Genomic DNA, 18,776 nt, shown 5'->3' with positions numbered 1-18,776 from the left:
GAGGAGCACGGCGACGTTGCCGCACGATGTTGCCCAAAGGAAACCCAAAGGAAGTTAACGCGCCGGAAGAAGGAAATTGACCAGCGCTTTACGGAGTTTGACTGCGTCGAAGGCGTAAGGTGGGAAGATAGGGAATATTGGGAGGCAACTTGTGAGCGCTGCGGCTGTCAAAGAAGTGACCAACATATTTGGCAGTGCCTTTACGACGGCCAAGGCGGTTTTAAGGAGTACTTAGATCGCTTTGAGGCCTGGCATGCCGGTAATGAGGCTGCAAGGAAAGCCCGTAGAAGTTAGAAAGGACCTAAGATAGTAAGATAGGGTTTGCGCAAAGAGTCTCAAATCCCATTCTTATTTTTATTTATTATTATTAAGGATAATGAATAATAATAAATAAAAATAAGGACCCCTTTTAAAGGGCATTTGCAGTATATGCTAGCCTACTTCGTGGCATTTCTGGGAGGATTCCTGATCGCCCTTTCAATATATGGACTGTATTACGTGCGAACCACCTGCAGATTGCATTGCGACACCCAAACCTAAACCGCGTAAAAAATACACCTGCCTTCATTGCGACAGGGTATTCTCCGAAGGATCCTTTGTGGGGCATTGGTGCTCCGCGGATCCTAAAGCGCAGCGGACTTTAGCAGACGCGCTTAACTACAAAGAGGAGATGGAGTGACTCTTCTTTCAATGTCAAACTTCCATCGGCCATTTACCTTACCATAGCTGCGTAAGTGGGTGAATTCCTCGCCCTGAATTACGTACCGCACGCAATCCGGCGCCCAAAGGGAATATTCCTTGCCTTCTAAGTCTTTGAGGACTAACCGTAAACGGTCGATGTCTTCGAAGACGACGTAATTTTTTATTTCGTATGCTTTACCGCAAATCAGGTCACGCCAGTGTATTTGGTTGACGATCATTATATCTATGAAATATTCTTAAATGCGTTGCCCTTGTCTCCGTAGTCTTGAAGCGTTTGCAGCACCACCGACAGGGAATACGGATGCCTTCCGCGTAGTTGCTAAGGGCACGACAGATGACGTCATAATCGTTGCTAACCATGGTCAGGTAACCATTCGCGTCATACTGCGAAATTATCTTGCGTTGGTCTGCGGAGAGTATGCCATTTCCTTTCGGCGTCTTTAATTCGATGCAAAGCCCTTCATACCTTAAATGCGCGTTCAGTATTAAGAGGTCGGGTTGACCCCTTTGATAACCCTTCTGCCAGCATTTTATGCGTTTGCTGTCAGAATCCTGCAATTCCCCTAAGCCGGGCGCTATGAGCATCTGTGGGTAGAAGCGGCGTATGTAGTCCACGACTTTCTTATGCAGGTCGAACTCATTTTCCATTTTGAAGACTAACTTGTTAGGACTATCGAACCGCCTTTCTATTTCATACTTACCTGTCTTTCTCAATGCGGGAAGAACGTCCTCGAGGACCCAATCCTGGAATGTCTCTGCCGTTGGCATCTTAGAGCTAAATATTAGTTGATACAACCCAGATTCGGTTACGTACAGGGAATTAGGCTGTGAATACGAGGGGAGGCGATTCACCTCCACTCTAAGTTCGCTAAGCTTTACCTTATACTTTTCACGAACATGCACCTTAATTGCATCTTTTGGGCGTTCGTAACCCAACGCAGCCGCCACTTCCTTTGCTTTGAAGTATAGTTTATCGCCTTGCACTATGCATTGCAGTTTGGTTTCGTTGTTTTCGAATACGCGAAGCATTATATACCAACGATATTTTTTTATCAAAAAGGATGAGCGAGTGGATCAATAGGCAACGCTCTTTAGCTGATTCATTTCTACGCTCAGTTGCGCGTCAGACACGACGAAGACGTAGCAGTTTATCTTGTCGCCGTCGCCGGCACTGGCGTTTTTGGTGCGCTTGATCTCCAATGTTATGCCATCCTGCGTATTTACTAGACGTAAACCCTGACCATGCAGGTTTTCGTCGTTAATGGTGCGCATATCAATCCACAGCGCATACTTATCCTTAAAGAATTCCTCGGGGCTAATTTGGTCGCCAAACTTGCGCATGGCCTCTCTGTACACGTCTGCGGGCTTTATCCCCTGTGAGTAAACCTTGTTTGGAACGCCGTTTATGTTGACCCCTACGTTAGTAATGTTGGGGTTGTGAAAGGCCTCGGAGTTGCGCTTACCAGCCTCGTAGGGTTTGGCAAACACCAGCATCAACCCCGTCAAACTACGTCTAGGGAGGTTAATGTTTTGGTTGATAACCTCATCCGTCTTATCCAGGAAGCTAAACGTCTTATACATCACTACGTGGTCGTAAAGGAATGCCTTTCCGGAGCTGTATTCCATGCCAGCGCTACGGGCCAGCTCTTCGCTGTACACCGTTTCGTACTGTAGCTCTAAGTTGGTAATAGAGTATGGGGTTGTTGTGGTAAGTGCAGTGCTTAGCCCACCAATGATGTTATTAGCATCTGCTAAAGTTACTTCAAACTGTAGCTCGGATAACTGTCTTGGGTAATACACACCGTGATTCGTAATCACTTCAAAGTCTAATGGTATGACATACTTGCTACCATAGGCGGTCTTTATTCGCTTTGCGTCTGCCACTGCGGTTTCTCCGCTGCCGTCAGTAGGTTGCGTTTTCGTAGGTGTGCGAACCTTACGTAGAATGACACTACCAATTCCTTGTTCTATCCTTTGCGCGCGGTCAAAGGCTGTCAACCATAGATCCTTATAGGTGGTATACAGATCGTACCTATTTAAGTCCAGCAAGGATTCCCCGGCGAACTTTACGCGCATCTTAGAAACGATGTTGCGACCCACGTTGTTAACGATAATCCTTTCATCTGTGGGGCTTGACTGTACCGCTAGGTCGAACCTTAAAGCCAGGGTGCCAGGAACTAAGACTAGGTTATCCGTTAGACGGGGCACGCCTACGTACAGGGTTTCCCCCGGCTTTGCGCTAGAAGGTGTGAATGTAACCCGGTGAAAGGTGCGTTCTGCCTTTAGTCCACCAACCTGCTTAGGTAATACGTTTGGGTTTAACTTTGAGCTTATCATATATAATGGAAGTAGAAGGAACGGATTTTGACCCCCTTACCGAAGAAGGCCAAGTCGACATTAACGATGAAGAATACGATACGTTAATCCCAAATGACGACGTGTCCCGCGAGTATATTTGGGATAGGCTTCGAAATAGGTTCGGAAGTAGGGCCCGCGAGGCCTGGCGTTCCTTAAAGGACAAGTGGCAATCGAGGAACCCAGGGAGATCTATTCCGGAGTACTTGGAATTGCAAAACTTGGATTCCACGGACCTAAGAACTGAAATGCTAAGGGGGCTTTTAGACGACGTAAGGGAGAAATTTCCAAATGTGGACTTGGCCCGCCTTAATTTCCAAACCGGAGATAAGGGGCAAATTCAAATCCAGTACCAAGGAAGGGATAAGTGGTATAATCTCTACCAAAGGAGAGACTCCGGCAGGCTCACCAGTAATCTCCCAAAAGAAATCAAAGACGCATTAGGAAGACCTAATTTGGTGGAAAGACTAAGAGAAAACGATGAAAACACCAGCGAAGCCTTTGAAAAGTTCAAGACCCTAATGCAGCGGCAACAAAAAGGCATCGAAGCGATAAGGGAAGTTGAAGAACTAAAGGAGACAGTGGAGGAAAGGGAGGCAGATTACATGAGACAAAACCGACTACTCCTCGATGCTCAAAAAAGAGAACTTGACGACAAAAACCAAAGAATGATAGAAATGAGAGAACAAACAGACAAAGCCCTGCGCGATAGGAACCAAGCCCAAAAAGCCTTCGAGCTCGCCCTGCAAGACCTGGACATGAGCAAGGAAGAAGCTAAGAACTTACGTACCACCATAGCTGGCTCTTTAGAGGAACGGCGGCAGTTGGTTGCCGAAATCAACACTAAAGAGGAGCAAATTCGGCAAAGAGATCAGGCTATCGAAGACCTGGAGGGGCAAATAGAGCGGCAGCAGGAAATAATTGCTGACCAGACTCGCCCCGAAGAGGAAAGGGAGGCTGCCCAAAAGGAAGTAGAAACCCTTCAGGAGAGAGTTGCGGAATTACAGGCGCAAAAGGACAACCTGGAAAAGGAGCTGGGGCTTACCACCAAGGAAAAGGTAAAAAGAACCCTTTTGAAGTATGGCGTTCCACTGGCATTTGCGGTCGCTATTAGCACCGTAGTAGGAGTTATCCTATCCGCGCTTAAGGCTACGGGCGCGGGCGTAAAACAATTAGGCAGTGGACTAACGGACTTGGGAAAAAAGATGGCAGCCGGTCTTCCTGGGCTGCTGGGTTCGGTTGTTTCCTTGGCACTTAGGGCCGGCGGAGAACTGCTAAAGTTTGTGGGGAATAACATTTGGATCTTGGTCGTCGCTATTGGAGTGGTACTCCTGAAGAAGATGAAGGGTTAATCTTATCCTTGTGTATTACTGGTGGCTTATCGTCGTCGGGCGCCCGAGGCGTCCTCGACTGGGGATAAGTAAAGATAGTATTCGCGCCGCCTTGATAATTTGGTATCAAGGGCAGCACACTCATGGTGCAAATGGGCTTATGACACCAAGCGGCATCTTTGTTATGGGTGCCCTGACCATTTATTCGTGCTATTCCAGGCTTACCAAGATCACCATGACTGGGCCTAACTTGAAGCTTTGCATATTGACAATTGGCTATTATGTAAAACGTTACTGGCGTCAAATCTTCTCCACTTGCTGGAGGGGGTTGCACTGAGAAGTGAACTGAATGTCTAGTATTACTCTTTGTCCTGTAAGGCGGTAATGGGGTGTTGGTTTCATCTAAGATCCTAAGACCAAGGTGGCACCCATACTCCGTATTGACACTAATAGTACACATTACTAACCCCAGACCTCCCACCCTTACCCATAACCCGGTGTCGTACCAATTATCACCTTCGTACGTCCTCTCATTTAAGTCATAAAGAAACCAATCTTCCCTAACGTGTGGGTTGTCCATATATTTAAAGACTAAGCACCGCAAGAGTGCTAATGGTTGCGTGATTGTAATCTCTATCTCTTTGATCTGCTATGCTATTCACGGTAGCCGTCCCGCTGTCATCTACGCGTATTTGCAGCTTTACCTTCCCATGGCAATCGGCGACCATGTGAAAAGCACAAAGGGAAAGATTTTCAGCGCTGCTGGGGCTGGGCTCTACGGAGAAATGCGTAGGCTCCCTGTTGTTTGTCTTATTTCTCATAGGCTGCAGTATGCCATTGTCATCCAGGAACCTAAAGCCCACGTTGGCGTGACTACTCGTGCCAATGCAAATACTACAAAGGATCAATTTCTTTCCTGAGTAATTCAAATTCACAGACATCCCCGTGACATCAACCCAAGATGCCTGGGTGTATTTTTTCTCGCCTGTGTAAGTCGTATAAACACAATCTACTCCAGCTACGTAGGGGTTGTTCATCGCCATATATGATAACTCAGACCAATGCCCGCGACTGCTAGGCCGGCTTTTAATAAGTCATGGTCATATTCCTCTTCTTTTTTAGGCGCTCGGTATACTTCTTTTGTTAGCTGCACTTTCTTAGGTGGTTGCGTATGGTGCACTTTTTTAGGCTGTTCAACAAAGTGCCTTCTAAGAGTGTCAGAGTTCACGTCATTCACCCCAAACTTCATATCCTTAGTAGCTCGTTGAAGTTTGTTGTTGTATCCTACTACAGAGCCAGTATTTATAGATAAATTACTGGGCATTAACCAACAACCCGGGGCTACGGCATAGTCCAGTCGGGCCTTAGAATTTTGTATAGCTAGTTGGTAACGCTGTACGCCCTTGCTAATATCACCCTCCAAAATCGAACTTTCGAATAAGATCAAGGCTTCGGCTCGCGTCTCTTCTGCGGCGCCGGTATTCCCCACTATACTCGATCGGGTGTTTACCTGAGCTCCAAGGATGGAATACACGTAAGCTTCTATGCTGCGGTTCAAACGGGCAAGGCCGGCTTTGGTTAGTCCTTTACCTTCTGGGGGTATGAAATTAAGATATTGCTTTGTTTGCTCGTCGTTGGTAATTTTGATAATCAGTGGATTAGCCCCTGCATACTTACCACCCTCGTCTTTAAACAGAGGCCCGTCTCTAACTTCCTTAGTGGTCTTAGCGTTTGGTTCAAAGAAGGTGCTACTGTCGTGAGTTTCCTTATGATATCCCGTGTTCCACCGTAGCCGCAATGCATGAACTTCCTTATCGCTTAGCTCGTGTCCGCCAATCCTCCAATAAGCCCAAATATGTCCCAAACCATTGTTAGCACCGGTAGTGCATCTAAAATCCTTCCCTACAACACCGAACTCCTTACAAAGCCTGTTATAGGCTGGAACGTCGTATTTGTTATCTCTAGGATAAAACGCAGCATCTCCCGGCAATGCAGTAACGCCCATCTCATGTAGTATTCTCCTAACCGTGAAGTGAAAATGAAACATAAATATTGAATTCTTCATCAAGTTCGCACTCACACCACAGCCGCTAGTGGCACACCAAACCGCAAAGTTTAGTTGCTGCGGCCAATAACGCATGTTAGGACCACTTAACCATTCATGAGATTCCTTAGCGGTGGTATGAACAATGGGCACGTTTTTGAAGATATCTCGCACCTTTAACGGAAAGGAATGGTTGTTAGAGATCCGCATATTCAGCGTTAGGCCCAAGCTTGGGTGTTTATCAAATGGAACCGCGGGTATCGGATAAGTACTGGTACCCAGCAATAATTCCTTTGACCAACCTTGCACGGGCTTATGTTCGATATAACCAGAATTATTCAGTTGAGAGTCTATCTGATCGACCAGCGTAGGTTTTAAATCCTCATTGCTGTACATTCTTTCGCCTTTAAAGTAAATCCCATCGGGCCTTCTTTCGAACTTACTAGGGTCTGCATGCGGAAACATCTTCCTAAAGGCCCTCCAATTCCAGTAGTCACTGTTGTCATGATGTGGCTGCCCCTCAATATCATTCCCAAAAGCGTCGTACATTAGTATATATAATGGATGTTATACCATCAGCACCTCAGTTGTACCCAGATGTTCCCTATACTACACCTAACGAACTAAACGGCGAAAACTTTCGTCTGAATAAAGCAAACTTAATCCTGGCTTACTTGGAAGGGCAGACAAAACACTATGAAAAAGTTAGAAAAAAGTACGTCAGAGCCAGGAGTACGCTACATAAGATTTCGATAACTTCAGGATCCATATCTGTCGTGTTAACGGGCTCCGGCGTTGCTACTTCGCTTACCGGACCGGGAATAATCGTTGGAGTTCCTTTGGCCGGCGTTGGGGCAGCCTGTGGTATTATTTCTGCTGTTGCTACGGGTATTATGAAACAGTTGTCAAGCAAAATATCCAAGCATGACACGACAATAGCTCTGTCAAGGGCTAAAGTAAATACTATCACTGACCTTGTCTCAAAGGCTCTGCGTGACAGAAAGATAGACGACGTAGAATTCTCGCTTATTCTGGCCGAAGAAGACAAATACGAGAAACTAAAGACGGACATAAGGAATAAAAAAACAGTCGTAAAAGATCTTTCCGAGGAATCTCGCAAAAAGATCTATCAAGAAGCGAAAGAAGAGCTTCAAAGAAAGCTTGCTCAGTAAACATCTGCTTTGAAAAGAGCGTGACAGGATTCTATTTACATATCGAACGTCAGTCTAGAAATTACGCGTAATATAAATTCAGTGAATTATTACGCGTAATATAAATTCAGTGAATTATTACGCGTAATATGAATTATTTGGCGAATTATTACGCGTAATATGAATTATTTGCATAACCTTATTTGGCAAATTATTACGCGTAATATAAATTCATCGTATGAATTACGCGTAATATGTTATTGTCGCCTCGGAATCCATCCTAACAGGGGGTGGTTGGGGTCAATTTTGTAAAATATTTCGTAAATTACGTCAGGGTAATAAGGAATATCCTTATTCAGCCGACAAAACATCCACTCGGCTTTTGTCATATCAGAAACCTCGGGAATAGACTTACCGGTAATTTCAGACAAAAGATAGGGAATAGCTTTGTAATATTTCCCTAGTTTTAATTTTTTCAACGTTTTCCGTAGACTTTGCGGGGTTGGCTCTTCTAAATGGTCTATGATTTTCTTCTTTATTTTGTTGTTTAAATATACCGGTCGATAACCTTGGATATGACTCATCCAGTCCCTAAAGTATTTTATTCTTTTGTATGGGGTTTTCTTACGACCTCCATTGGCGTAATACTGCTCTCTGGTAGCATTTGGTACGGCATTACGAATATTCTTACCACATTCGTAACACTGCGCTGACGTGTCGTCTTCTATTTGCATTTTTTTACCACAACACCAGAAACCCTTGGGCTTAGGTATGTTAACTTTGGATCTTAGGCAAATTATACAGAAGTCATTGGTGAACTTTTTACATTCATGCATATATAAGACAAATATTCCTAACATTCGCGCAACATATAACGGGACACGGGTAATTCCCGCGGGGGACGCTAGTGCATAAACACGGGTAATTCCCGGGCAATTCCGAATGGTGATGCGAGTCCCCCTTACTGCTGCTAATCTCGTATGAGTTTCTCACAGAGAAAGGTTTTACCTATACCGGGTTTACCGGTAAGAAGTAACTTTCGATTTTCTTCTTTAATGCCAATGAAAATATCTCCGTATTTCTCAACTTTACAACTCATCGTTCTGTTGGTGTATTCCTGCAGCTGTTCACTTCTACCCAGGTCTTTTGCTTGCTCTTTTTTATCTTGTTTTTTATCTGCATAATGTACTGTCAGATTGGTGTAGATGTCGTCTGTCTTTTCACTGGTAAAGTCATGGGAAGGCAATTTGTTGGGTAATGATTCTGTTCTTTTTTCGACGGATGACTTTAATGCTCGACTACAGTCATTTATGTCTGCAAAAGAAAAACCACACTCATTTGATGATATAACATAAGCATACGATTATTTCAAAATAAACTTGTATACTCATGGTAACCCGTTCGTTCGTGTTTTACCACTCTTTTCACTGCTACGTGCTGATTGAGATAACAGTCGCAACAGGGAAATATTACGATACACTAAGGTAAAACAGAGTATGTAAAGGTACCGACCAATTTATATTATTGACGGAAGTGTATTGTCGAATTATTGTCCGAGTGTTATATCGTGGAATAACACATGCGCCACTTGTACTTTTTAACTCGTGGATACGCGAAGCATAGAAACGAGTTATTGTGAGGGGTCTGAATATGCAAATGTGTCACTCGCTCACTCACTCACTCACTCACTAAAATGTTAGCAGATCGATAATTAAACGTTTATCGATCGTCTTACGTCATCTGATTACGAACGTTACACGACACCAATAAGCACAAAGCTCTTATACATTATAGATTACTTTGATATTTTTAAATATTTTTCAGTATTAAAATACTGTATGAGGAAATGGATTGCTGATGATCCGTGTGGGATAGTTTCTAGCAAATTGTGGACGCCATGGGGTCCCACTGTGCATGCGCAGACTCGCACAAGTTGAAGTAAAATTATACAATTAGCGCCTGAAATAAAATTTCAATGAGTCAAACCTTTTTTTCTGATGCATTAAAAGTAAACAAAAACGCTTATGTACAACTTCAACATTTCGATTTTTCTGAAGACTCGTAGATCGAGCCGGCTATAGAAAAAAACTATTTTAATTAGAACTCAAGGAGAGAGTCTAATTTCACGCTGTGGAAAACTTTTTTTTGCATAGAAACAGCTCAAAGTATTAGGTATAATTAATAAATAATAGGTGTAAGTGTACGACAGCCAAAGGAGCTGTATCATAAGAAAGCATTGTATGACTATTATATACAAGTGACAGCAGGGTTATTCCATGGTGCATCATGAGAAAGCATTGTATCACTATTATATACAAGTGACAACAGGGTTATTCCATGGTGTACCACGAGAAAGCATTGTATCACTATTATATACAAGCGACAAGTGGGGTATTCCATGGTGTGCTACGAGAAAGCATTGTATCACTATTATATACAAGTGACAACAGGGTTATTCCATGGTGTACCACGAGAAAGCATTGTATAACTTTTATATACAAGTGACAATTAGGATATTCCACAGTGTTTCACGAGAAAGCATTGTATGACTATTATATACAAGTGACAAGTCGGATATTCCATGGTGTGTCATGAGAAAGCATTGTATCACTATTATATATAAGTGACAAGTGGGATATTCCATGGTGTACCACGAGAAATCATTGTATAACTATTATATACAAGTGACAAGTGGGATATTCCATGGTGTGTCATGAGAAAGCATTAGATAACTATTTTATTCCACACCATAGAAAACACAAATGTGTAGAGTCAACGCGCAGCACATGATTTGATCTGAATTTGCTTTTTCTCGTGAGTGCAGGACAACACAACAGCTTTTGCCAATTCCAATGAAGATGGTCGTCACCAGCGTCTTCAGTGGGTCTTTTACGTCCGCCTATTCAGGGTTAAAAGGTGAAGACAGAAGGGGCCTACTGTTTTAAGTCCTTGTTCGAGAAGACTTGAAGATCTAACCATTTGCAGATGGAGTTACAAAGGCAGCACCTTCTCCTCAGTTATTTTAAGACCTGGAGTGTTGACATTTTTAGGAATACTCCAGAAGTTTCCAAGATGTTCTCGATATTGGACTTTGAACACCTATTTCCAAATTCGCAATGCAATTTTACTTTTCAGAAGTTTGTATAGCTGTTTACAGTTGGTACACAATGTTCTAGAACTTGCTATGTAGATTAGGTTAAATAGAGTTTCTCTGGAAGTTTTTAGAATGCGAGTTTTTAGAACCTTGAACGTTTCCGGACGTCTCTAGAACAGGTATTTTTCTAGAAGATTCTATTCTTTCTGAGAATACAAAGACTCGGGATTCAAAATAATAACCGAGTCAAAACTCGAGCTCCAATTGGATTATTCCATATGAGGAATACCATAATCCAATCAGAATTCGAGTTTTGAATCGGTTATTATTTTGAATCACGAGTCTTCGTATTCTCGGAAAGAATTAATAGATTTCAATATTCGAGTAATGAAACCATTTATGGAACCTAGGGGGTAAGCTTCAGCCGTTTTGACTGTAAAACTGGAAAGTCTGCCTTATCCCCTTCACATTTACAAGATATCATTTATACCACAGGCAGCCCAAACAAGGTTCCTGCGTATGGTTTATAAGGGAATGATATAGATATGACAATGAAATGTTTCACTCAACAGTTTGCGTAAACCTTGTTCAGTCTTCTGGCGAAGTTTCAGCACGATTTGGGCCCGTTTAGTGTCAATACAGTATCTTCATGATAACTCCCATACATCATGGCCCTTATTAACCATATACATAGGAACCTTGTTTTGGGTTGCCTGTGGTATGCCCAGTAAGTCAAGTAGATAAATAAGGCACCAATAGCAGCACTGAACCCTCATAACATATACATCAATACACTTACACCACATCATGCATGCCCATTAAGTCACTATGAGTAAGGCACCAATAACAACACTGAATCCTTATATTAACACAATATATATATATATATATATATATATATATATATATATATATATATATACTTCAATACACTTACACCGTATAATGTTATTGTATGCCCGGTAGAACAAGTAGATTAATAAGGCACCCATAACAGCATTGCTCACCAAGTCTGTACCACAGTAGAGATAAACACTATTTACTACAGCTAGTACTAGTACAGCAACTGAAAAAAATAGATTAGCACACACAGGTGAGAACATAGTTACAGGGCCTTCCATAATTGCGCGACCTTGACAAATTTGGCGCCAGCCCAAAACCAGGACTTTGGCTTCCGTCAATCAAACTCATGATAATAACCGAATGAAATCCGAGCGAACCGAACAAATACGAATTCTTGTGATCTATATAGATTTAGCTTCCTAAGTCTCCCAGTTGGCCAAGCCGGTTCGAGCAAGAAATCGCCGAGGTTCCGATCCGTTCTAGAAGTAAGCATCGCTTTTGCGAAAAAGTGATGAAACTGCATAGAAAAACGAAAAGTGTGTTATGGTGCAGCCGTTTGAGCATAACCTGGTAGACCAAGATCGATCCAGAACATTTTCCTTGGAACACTATATGTGAGGTTATATCCCGTAATATCGCGACCCTCCTATAAGTTTGATCGAGAGAGAGCCGCCAATTAGACCCGTTATAAATTATTAAGTTATAAATATTTCAAAGATCATTGGAGGAGATGTTTTGTTGTGTAAAAATCGGACTAGAGCAATTTCCTGAATTGTAGATTTACAGACTACACGGATATATAGTTAGTCAGGATAAATTATCTCGAGGGAGGAAGAGGAGCTACTAGGCGAGTCAGAGGTAAAGATCGGTTTACGACGAATTAGCTTGATAGTCAAGAAGGGTTGTTTATTCAGTTCCAGCTGAAGTATCGTGCATGGTCTGCTCAATTTTTGAAATAACCAAACCACAATAAATTTTAGGTACATTTCGTCGTTAAACGACAACTGAAGGTGAATTACGGCGAGAACAAGATAATAGCGGTCTATGAAATGAAACAATTATTTCTGACGCCTGTCCAAGTTTGATATAACCTTCCAGGTATTTATAAATCTATCCTAAGCATAATGAAATATTCGTTTATCTGTGATGTTTGATCTGAATTTCCTCGCTATTTTTTCCCTCATCTATTTGAGATAAATCACAAGTTTTGCATTGATATCAATTCGCTCGGTTTGCATTCGGTTGTTATCGTGAGTTTGATTGACGGAAGCCGCCAAACAGTGTTTTGGACTGGCGCCAAATTTGTCGAGGTTGCGTAATTATGAAAGGCGCTGTAATGGAGCGGAATGTTGGGAAACCCATTGTTCTAGGCTTTTGTTCGACTTTATTCATTATTATATGACGTTGACAGTGCACAAAGAAGGAAAAGTTGCTCCGTTTGTCCATAGTATTTGGGAATATATATGAGTTTTTTTTCCTGAAAAGCTTTCTAAAACAGTTAATTAATCCTATATGATAAATGTTAATTGTTTATTGAAAAGGGATTAAATTGCCTTTTTTCATGCTTTCTTACTTATCATCTAGTAACTTAACTGTACCTGCGTGTAAATATTTATCCGCATAGCTTTTGGTCACTCACACGTGAAAATAATAAGGAAACCAGTATTCTCTTTCACCATACTACACATTATGCCCTTATTATGCGTACTTTCTTGCGCATGCGCAAAGCCCACATTCCAAAGAAAACCATTGTTATGCAAATAGCAAACAGGTATATAATGTGAACGCCGGACAGACCAGGTCTCTCCTTTCTTTGTGCCAGCGCACAAGGTAAGCTCACGTTCCTTGCTCGTTTTACTTGATACGATTTTGTAAACGAGTTGACTATTAACGTGACTTTGTTCCTATGCCTTTATATTTCTCAGCAAATTTGCCTGAAGAAAAATGTCGAAGACTACCAAAGAGTCTCTCAATGCAGATAATACGGTTAATCCTGACGATTTGCCGCTTCTACAAGATGACGGTCCATCTTTGTCGACCGAGCTGTTCACAGAAGAGTCGCTGTCCTTCCTACAACAGAGATTAGGAATAGACTCCATTGTGTCGGCGATAGATGATTTGTCTAACCTCGTAAAGAGATCTCAAGACGTTAAGGATAATGAACCATCCCCTAAACGTGCTCGACTGAGCTATGATCCGAGTGCCTCACTCGGCAATTTGGCAAGCGATATATTATCTGACGACGCGGAATTTGAACTCCCGCCCTCCATCTTCGATGATCAAGAGAATAAAGGTCCCAAAGTAAACGAATAAACGAATCGTTTACTACTAAACCCATTGAAGACAAGATGAAGCCTCTGCTTCAGAAATATCACGTTAAATCCTATTACGAAGTTGTTTTGATCGATTTTATCTGAAACTCGTTTCAAATAAACGACTATTTGTGCTCTTTATATCAAATATATAAACTTTTATGTATCATATGAGAAACCATTTTTTAAACCAAATTTTCCCTTCAAAAGTGTAAAATATGGTTCTAAAGGGATGCTACATTTTTGCTTACAATTGCATCCAAAATTATTTTTATTTTAAAAATTCTATTACAAAAAATAATTTAACTATTTCTGTTACATTTTGGACGAAAGAAAATGGGGGGTACCCACCCGTTTTAAAAAGTTATGATTTTTTAAAATATTTTTTTGAGGATAAATCGGGTGCTAAAAGCGTGACAAGCGTGACGCGGCGTTACGAAACAGCGTGACTCGCTCTGTTTTTGGCGTGTTTGCAGCAGCTCCTTCATCTCTTCGTGGTTTTACAAAAACGATATTTCAAGCCTTCAAATAACCAGAAAACTTATTCAATTCGAAGAACAATAATTAATGATTACTTCCTGTGTAGAAGAAAAGATTTCCTTAAGCAAATGGTAAGCAAAAGTCGGAAAAAGAACGGCTTTTCATGAATGTTTCACGGCAGTCGTGCATGCAAAGCAAGAACCAGGCAAAAACTTTCGTAAAATACAAACCTACATTTAGTTTAACTTCACAAGTGCAAGAGACAGATTTAATAAATCAAAATAATAATTTCTTTGTCAGTATGCTCTTTGCGTGAACGTTTTTGAATATACTTTTTGAGTGAGTGAAAGACAGTTTATGTAAATACGAGGTCTTCCAACGACAAAAGTTTATTTTATGTAATTGTACTCGCAGGAAAAGCTAAATGAATGGCCGATATTTGGTGTAATGCGTAAATTCCTTTTCAATTTTCATTTAACAAACTAAGCTTATCTGTATGGAAATATTGAAAAAGTTATTTTATTATTCACCGATCCGAGGCCATCGAAACTGCCTTTTCTAGAAAGTAAAAACATATGATTTTTCGCCGAAAACACCTGAATTCTTGAAAATTACTCTGTGATACACCTTTGACTACATAAATAATGGTTTTTCCAAGGCCGACGTTCTCTGTACATTTGAGTGTTTTGCTTTTGAAACCCGCGGGAATCCCTCGATGTAGATGCGCAGTAAGTGTGCGCGCTGACAATAGTAGGCACCATCCTTATGAGGAACTCGACGTCTACTTTTCGAAAGAAATGTAAGCTCAAAGTAAAGATAGTTGATGGAGCAAGTCAAGAAGAAAAACTGGACAAAAGTACTAGGACAATTACTTTGAAGAGAAAGCTACTGCTTATGTTTTTGATTGCTTGTAAAATGATTTTATGCGACTTCAAAAATAGTGGAGAAAAGATCGAGTTGAATGAACAAAGGCTTCTTTGAAATTTGTCAGTTGAACTTTTGTTATCAACAGACAACAGAATTGGATTTGCTTTAAAAATGTAGGTAAGATCTTTGAATAGACGCGGCCTGTTCAGTGTATTTTTTGGGAGGGGGCATGCGAAATAATTTGTTTACTTATAAGCTCAAGTAAAAAAAAACAAAGATAAACTTTATGAAATTGCATGTTGTCGACAGCTTTTTTGTTTAAATTCCTTAAGTCAAGAGAAAGATTTAATTAGATTTAAAACATCAAAAAGCACAAATCTTCTTAAACCTCATTATCCTTTAATAAGGAAATATGAAAAAGATATTCACAATGTTTGACAACATTGGAGAAAACACGGAGAAAAGGGAGATATTAAGTAGATTGTTCAAGCGCATAACTTTGCCATTTTGTCGCGGAGAAAAACAAAAACAAAACAAAAAAAAAACTAACAAAAAACAAAAAACAACAACAAAAACACAAAGACATTTTATAGCTGGTATATACACAGGTATCCCAGCAAAAAATACAACAAAAACAAAAACAAAAACAAAAACAAAAAAACAAAAACAAAAAAAAACAACAAAAAACAAAAAACCCACACACACAAAAGAAAAAAACAAAGGCATTTTATACCTGGTATATCACAGGTATGACTAGTTTAGGCATTGTACTTATTGCTCCTGAAATTAATTTCAAGTGAGTGGAATTTTTAGAAGCCCTAATTCTAAAAGAATTTCTATAAGATATTCGCTTAGTTCACATTGTAAACTTCAGGCATCAAATCGATTGTAAGCGCCGTGAGCCATGAAGGTCAAGATAAGTGGTAACGCATAACGCAACGCTTTTTGTTAGCCATAAAGGCTTATACGAATGACTACTGAAATAAAGCACTAGGCTCGACTTTTAAATTTTAAAAAATCCAGAATTTGTTTTTCAGAAGACTTAGCAAACAGAAATCCGTTGAAATGGAAGTCCGTCGTTCGTATTAATTGAACGCGTAATAAACTTCGGAAAATAAATTCATCCCAGAATTCGCTTCCAAACTCAACAAAATAACAAAGAAGTAAACGAAGTAGGTGTTAAAAGGAAAACAAAAGGACGACTGATCATCTCAACAGCTAAATTGAGTATTTAAAATATGAAATCGAGGGATATAAAATTTATCTTATCTTTATTTAGTCAGTTGAGTAAATCAAAGCCCAAAGGTTTTTCAGACAGATTTTTAGCCTTCACTATATACTCAATATACATCAAATAAGGGCAGTTATTGTAAGACTGTGAAAAATTCCGGGCAGGAATGGTCTAGCTTGAAACAGCAAGGTATATACCAGACCATTCCCATTGCGGAAAAAATTCAGCCAATCAAAATTCTAGAAAACATCACCGTTACATCAAGGCACGCATACGGTACTGAGCTTCTGACAGTCTTAAGAAAACTGCTCCAAGCTTTGTCTGAAGTGGCAAGTGCAGTGTTTACACTTTCATGAATCAAATAAAAGTGATTATCCCAAGGAGTAGTATAGGGATTGGGGGTTCCAACTCACACACCACACCGAAATAACCCGTCTTAAAAGCATACGCCCGGGGTTCATTCGGGTTTTGAGAGCAACGTGGCCCGGGGTTATTCCACCAAGAGATTACGGGATCTTCCCGCCATCCACGACCCATTTGAGACCGTGAATACCCAATGAAATAAAGAAGCCACCAACGAATGCCATTAAATATGCTAACATATATTATGAAGTGCGAACGATGTGAGAGGGAATTCAAAAGGAAGGCTGACCTAACCAAGCACTTGTTAATGCAAAAGAAAGAATGCAAAAAGTCTTACGAATGTTTGTGTGGAAAGGAGTTTGAGACCCGTGTGAGACTGTATTGGCATTGTCAAAGTTGCACATACGACTACGATGACCTCATATAAGGTATAAGATATTTCCTATTATATATGGAGTCACGATCTAATTTCAACACCGTTTCCATACCCGGCGCAGGAGAACTTGACCTTCGACAGTTTTGGTCTAAGACCAGAGAGAGAAGGAGAAAGATCTTTGCGAAGGGGCTTAAGGAACTGGGTGCGATGAAGGCAAGCATTGTGGTAGAATTAGACCTAATTAAGGGTGATGACACCGAAACTACGGTCTGGCTACGCTCCAAGTCATTAGTAGTACTACAGTCTACTAACCTAGCACCGATTTTGTCGACTGCCCTCGAGGGTATGTTAGAGACACTCTCAAACTACACCAGAGAAGGATCGGGATGGGCAGTAACCGAAATAGTGGAGATGAAAATAAGCATGGCGCGGTACGTACCAATTCGAGGTGGGTCTTACGTACCTTTACCAGCCTGGATAGAGCGAAAGAAAGCAATTGTAAGTGTTAAGAATGACGACAATAAATGCTTCCAGTGGGCAATTAGGTCTGCCTTATACCCAGTTGAGAAAAACACAGCGCGCACGAGTAATTACCCAACAGACGACCTAGATTGGACTGACGTTTCCTTTCCAATGCAGTTAAGTTGTATACCAGACTTTGAGGAGCGCAACGACCTAGCAATAAACGTTTATGGAGACCGGGAAGAGACCATTGTTCCACTAATGTTGTCAAAACACACCGGAGAGCGCATTCACCTATTCTACCACGACGGTCACTATTCCTGGGTTAAGAATTTAAGTCGATTATTTTACAGACATACCAAGCATAAGTGTAAGAAGTTCTTCTGCGAGTCCTGCCTACTCCCATTTCCTGACTTAAAAGCTTTAAAGAAGCACGACGAAATCTGCCGTGGCGTAGAGGAAGTTGCACAGCGCATTCAAATGCCAGCAGAAAAAGACTTGTTTTACGAGGATTTCAAGTGGCAAAGCGAAGTTCCCTACGTTATTTACGCAGACTTTGAGGCAATAATCACGGATGAATACCAAGAATCAGGTAATGCGCAGCGTAAAGGCCTTCACGAGATTTGCTCTTACGGTTACATTGTAGTGCGCAGCGACGGTAAAGCAGACGACCCAGTTATATACCGCGGTAAGAATGCGGCCGCACACTTCCTAGAAGCCATTAAGGAGGAGGAAGAGGACATTAGACAGCGCTTACGCACCACAAAGCAACCAAAGCTATCCAAGGCCGAGCAAGCCGCGTACGCAAAGTCAATGACGTGCCACGTTTGTAAGCATAATCTCCTCCAATTTGGACGGAGAGTTAAGAAGTGCTGGTCAGACGACGGCGCCTACCTTGGTGAAGCACACCCCAAGTGCGGGAAGTACGCACGCAAGGGTGAGAAGGCTGGAAAGCCAACCACGCACTGCATTCACTGTAAAAAGCCCTTCGAGGAAGACTTCTACGTAGATAAAGTCTTAGACCACTGTGAACTAACCGGGGCGTACAAAGGCGCAACGCATTGGAGATGCCGCAACAAGATTGACTCAAACATGGATATTCCAGTATTCTTTCACAACCTTCGCGGATACGATTCCCACCTTCTCTTACAAGGCGTTGACGGCC

At 41.4% G+C, this 18,776-nt stretch overlaps 1 protein-coding gene across 1 annotated transcript in view; it reads right to left on the bottom strand.

Annotated features, from left to right (window-relative positions):
* Positions 1-18,776, bottom strand: part of LOC148910308 (uncharacterized) — a 70,660-nt gene that overhangs the window by 19,586 nt on the left and 32,298 nt on the right. The window contains exons 8-9 of the mRNA XM_089031728.1: positions 11,615-11,743; positions 8,592-8,897 (exon numbers count right to left, since the gene is read on the bottom strand). Coding sequence (XP_088887854.1) covers positions 8,592-8,897; positions 11,615-11,743 — 435 coding nt within the window. The remainder of the gene's footprint in view (positions 1-8,591; positions 8,898-11,614; positions 11,744-18,776) is intronic.

Source organism: Actinia tenebrosa, unplaced genomic scaffold (genome assembly GCF_029948245.1).
Source record: "Actinia tenebrosa isolate PJP-AT-01 unplaced genomic scaffold, QUT_ActTen_1.0 PGA_scaffold17__23_contigs__length_9995812, whole genome shotgun sequence".
Classification (NCBI taxonomy): domain Eukaryota; kingdom Metazoa; phylum Cnidaria; class Anthozoa; order Actiniaria; family Actiniidae; genus Actinia; species Actinia tenebrosa.
This window is presented reverse-complemented; position numbering and strand designations above follow the sequence as displayed.